Consider the following 5,048-nt stretch of genomic DNA (forward strand, 5'->3'; position numbering starts at 1 on the left):
CGAGTCATAAAGACTTTATTTAAAATAAACATTTATAACTAGTTTAGGTTGTTTGAGAGGTACAGCTACCATTCTTTAATTAGATGTTTGATAAGTGCATGCAGATCACATAAAACACGTACACAGATACATTATTTTGTATTTTTATTAAATTCGACAATGTCAATTTCACTTTCCACTATGTCCACCGTTGTTTTTCACAACCAATGGCAGAACTTTATTGAGGCCTGTAATTAGTCGTTGCGACTCTGAGCGTTAGGGAAACCCATCATCTTGATAAAACATGAACTTTTCTTGTTATCATTTTTATTGTGTTAACAATTAAGTTAACAGGTATTCACTCAGAGGGGGGTCGGCTTCATAGTTGTATTTATCATCTAAATTTTGTTTATTTGTTTATTTGAAATCAGATGAAAACAAACTGTAACGGGCCCATTTTATTCATATTCCGAGTCATAAAGACTTTATTTAAAATAAACATTTATAACTAGTTTAGGTTGTTTGAGAGGTAATTGAAATAGCTAAGGGTGATGATCTGACTTGAAGTGTGTGTTTTTTGCTCCTCCCCATTCTTTAATTAGATGTTTGATAAGTGCATGCAGATCACATATAGTAAAACACGTACACAGATACATTATTTTGTATTTTTATTAAATTTGACAATCTCAATTTCACTTTCCACTATGTCCACCGTTGTTTTTCACAACCAATGGCAGAACTTTATTGAGGCCTGTAATTAGTCAACTACAGGTCTCTTGAAGTCTTTTTCTTCCAAAAAGCTTGTGACAAGATGTTATTGCTCTTGGGGCATTAAAAACAAGATTTTAACTTTAGTTTTTTATATAATATCTGCATTGTCTCTTGTGAAAAACTAAGTCTTAGTTTGGCCATAGTTATTTAATATATAGCGCCATCTCCTGGTTAATCCCTGAAATTGGAGAATAGTGGGAGGGCCTAACATTCCTGAATACTGGTCTTTGGCAGGTCTTAGGCAGGTAACTGGCTGGCAGTAGGCAGGAAGCTGTATGCTGGGGTCCAAAATAAGAGGCTCCATCTGTATAGGTATAGTATCATCACTGATCAGAACTTGCGACAGGGGAAGCAAACACAGACATCACAACACGTAGCATTACGGAGCAAAAACGGGACATCGTCTCACCTTAGCTGTTATTCTGATCAAAAGTCGTGTTCAATAGCATTAAAACGATAAAAACGCTGCTGAGGGTTAATCCATAGGTTATACCAATGTGTCTGTCGCTTTGAAAAAATTATTGATAATCCAAAATTAAATTTGTATGTAAAAATCGGGGAATAAAAGTTAGCTGCTAATGGTAGCCACCAGAGTTATCGCAGCTTCCGGTTTTGGCTACGCGTCACTCTCACTCCTTATTTGGTAACGTGTGTATGTATGTGGGAGTTCCCCTCGATTCCATTGGCTCTAACGGTTAAAAAGAGATGTCAATCACCAAAATCGACCAAGGGGGGCCAGAGATAGGTCAAATCCACCCAAATGACCCCAGAAGTGTTTTTTTTTGTGCTAAATCTCTCTAAAAAGGTCAAATTTCACTTGTTTTGCATCAATCTTGATACAGGGTACTTATTATATGTTATAGTTTGGATTCCTAAAGCATTTAGGTGTTAACAGTTTAACAATGTTTAACCACATTTTCATTTTAAAACTGGGAACATTGATAATAAGGGTATTTCAAACTTGTGAGACTACAACTGTTAAAACCTTGAGTATCAAGTAACCTGCCGACTACTACTACTAGTGGTACTAGTACTACTTTACAATCAACACTAACAGTCAGGGTTGCACTTTTATTGCTGAAATGATGTCCCGATTATTATGTTTATTATGAAGATCACAATTATTTATCTTTAAGATTCAAATATGTAGGAGACAAAATATGTTTATTGCACCTGCACATTTAAATAAGCCGAGCGCTGCCTTCTCTTCCATGTTGAGATCATGTACAAATCTTTGCATTCCAATGAGACGTGGCAGAATCTGTGCTTTAGTATTAACACTGAGATTCTGTTCATATGAACAGGTCCTCCTTCTACAGCTTGAAGGCCGGCCTCTTAGGTTGCAGCCATGTCATATATTTGTTGTTGTTGTTTAATTTCCATTAGAAACACGTTTTCCCTGTCTTTTAAGGAAGGATTCAGACTAATTTGGAACTGTGAGATTCCCACCCAGTTTTCCAGTCAGTCTACTAATATCTTGTGGTCAGCAGTGTCAAATGCAGCACTGAGATCTAATAATAAGACCTTGACAAGAGCAGTCTCCATGCTGAGGTGCAGTCGAAAGCCTGACTGGAACACATCAAAACAGTTAGTTTGATTCAAGAAGCCATACATGTTTATTATTTCATATACCAAGCCTGTTGTTATAATGTCAGGGCCGCAGGACGTGGATTTGATGTTGTGTAATGTCCTGCAGGTCTTTATCATTGATCAGATGGAAATGTGTACAGGTAATAATTTAGGTGTGTATTACACTGTATACATCTGCAATCTGTCTGTGGATACATGAATATTGGAATTAATGTGGAAATATAATACCTTGTTGTCAACACTATAAACACGGTACATTTTTTTCCACTTAGATACATGTTTAATCAGAACATTTCAAGACATTCATTTACTGACACTTTTGTTATTTCTGCCACCAGCCAACAGTTTATAACAGAGCACATGTTTACATATGTTTCTTAGTTTTGACATTTGCAGTCCGTACATGACAGGGTTCATTAGTGGCTGTATGATGAGAAAATACAGTGACAGAATAATACGCAGCGCACTGGGAACACCGCTCATAACAAATCTACTCTGAAACATTTCAAAGCCGCAGCCAAAAGAGAAGTTGAGGAGGGAAACAAGGTGAGGTGTGCAGGTACTGACAGCTTTCTGTCTGGTCTGTTTGGAACCAGAGAAACACACTCTGAGGATCTTAATGTAAGAGAAGAGGATTGGAAAGAGAGGGACAAAGATTGTGAGAACAGTACCAAAATATCCATAAATGTTGTTCACCTGAGTGTCAGAACATGCCAATTTAACAACAAGGTAGTTATGACAATACAAACTGTTAATGATGTTTCCACACAGTGTCAAACGGATATTTAAGGATAAAGTTATCAAGAACTTCACGAAAGAGTACAACCAAATGAGAATAATGAAGATGACCGCCTTGTTAGAAGTCATACGAATGTTGTATTGCAGAGGATAACAGATAGCAAGATATCTGTCATAAGACATGATGGCTAAATTACAAAATTGTATATTTACATATGTAAACAAGCAGAAAATCTGCAGGAAGCAGAGCGGAGCAGAGACAGTGTGAATGTCAGAGAGGATCTGAACCAGAAGGAATGGAAACAACCCTGTACTACCATACAGTTCATTTACAAACATGCTGCACAGAAAAAGGTACATAGGTTCATGTAAGCTCCTGTTCACGCAGATAACCACAATCAGAGACGTGTTGGCAAAAACAATCACAATGTATAGAATTGCAGTTATCATGAAATACAAGTACCTCAAATTCCCAACATGGATATAAGTGCTAAGAAGGAAGTAGGATAAAGTAGAATTCACCATCATTGTAGTTTTAGGAGAGAAAACAATTGTACAACGATTTGCTTCTCATCTTTTAACTCTGAAATGAAGAAGAAATTGTTTTTGATTAAAAAGGCATTGTTTTTTTCTATCTGCAAGGCAAAATGAAATGAAAACACAGATTATTTTGTTTTTCTTGTTAAAATTGATCAAGCACATAGAAAAAAAACATATCAGAATCCAGCAAAAACGTAAAGCCTTACTGCCCAGTCTTTGTAAATGTGCAAATACATAGATTATTTAAATGACAGAGAAATAATTACCTTACACACAGCACAACATTAGTCACCAGCAGTGCTGCAGGAACTAAAGGGAGACTGCTTCAATATCGACTTTTAAACATGTTCATGACAACATGTCCAAACAGACGTCCCACATAAAGTACCGTAGTAACCAACTAATGGCGCGTTTCCACTACAGCGCGGAGCACGGTTTAAGAGGGCTGTGACGTCAGCGGCCCGTCTTTGGTTGCGTTTCCACTTGGCCTAGTACCGGCCGGCGGGTCCTAATTCACAGTTTTTCTGGCCTCATAAAATCGTGGGTCTAGGGCCAGAGACAACGAGGCTGAGTCGGGCTGAGTATGCTAAACTAGAGAGAGCATCGCTGGCAAGGGGGCTACAACTACAACAAGATGGACATATTTGACCGTTATTTAATTGTAATACACGTTTCAAAATGATGCCGAAGTAACAACATACTGATACCGGTTAGTAAAAACCATGAATTAATGCTTTGACAAGTCTGCAGACAGACGGCAGGCGAAAAACCTTTTAAAATGCGTGTGTTCTAAATGGAGATTGGCTAAGCTAACGCAGTATATGCTCCGACCGTCCACACTCACAACAACGGCCTATACAGACATAAATAAAGCAGCGACTGTATTCGCCATGACACAGGCAGTCTGTGGTTTGTACTTGTTTAACTTTTGTCTAGTTTCTGAACATATATGAGGAGCTGTGAGCTCTGAGTGCTAACAGCTAACGGCTGTGTTGTTTTTCTGGGGTTCTCATTGAAGATGACGTCACGGCTCCGCCTACACTGCGTTACTATAGATACTACCCCAGTTCCTAAACTGCAATGGAAATGCGCCATAAAGTGAGCCAGTCCTAACGAGGCCTAGCCATACCGAGCGGGGCCGAGTGAGGCCGTGTAGTGGAAATGCGCCATAACAGACCTTGACCTTAGGGTCAAGTAGTGTTAAAAGTGGGGATGACAGAGAAAGTCAAAACATGACCAAAGTACACAAAAACTTTTAAAATCATTAAATAAATAGTAAAAAAAATATTTGTTTGTCTCCACGGCTCATCACTGTGTTCAATGGCCGGCGCCATGTACACTCATCGATAGCTCTCCCTAATTTCTATCGGAGGGGGTTACATTTTGAGCCAGGTGAAATGGATGGTGGGTACGTTCGTGCTGAATACACA

The 5,048-nt window shown here is 38.4% G+C and overlaps 1 protein-coding gene across 1 annotated transcript; it reads right to left on the reverse strand.

The window, feature by feature from the left end:
• Window positions 1-2,643: 2,643 nt before the first annotated feature.
• On the reverse strand, window positions 2,644-3,603 carry LOC117489292 (olfactory receptor 11A1-like). Its single transcript, XM_034138498.1, has one exon. It carries the CDS (start codon window positions 3,601-3,603, stop codon window positions 2,644-2,646), a length of 960 nt encoding a protein of 319 aa, XP_033994389.1.
• Window positions 3,604-5,048: the final 1,445 nt, after the last annotated feature.

Source organism: Trematomus bernacchii, unplaced genomic scaffold (assembly GCF_902827165.1).
Source record: "Trematomus bernacchii unplaced genomic scaffold, fTreBer1.1, whole genome shotgun sequence".
Taxonomy (NCBI): Eukaryota; Metazoa; Chordata; class Actinopteri; order Perciformes; family Nototheniidae; genus Trematomus; species Trematomus bernacchii.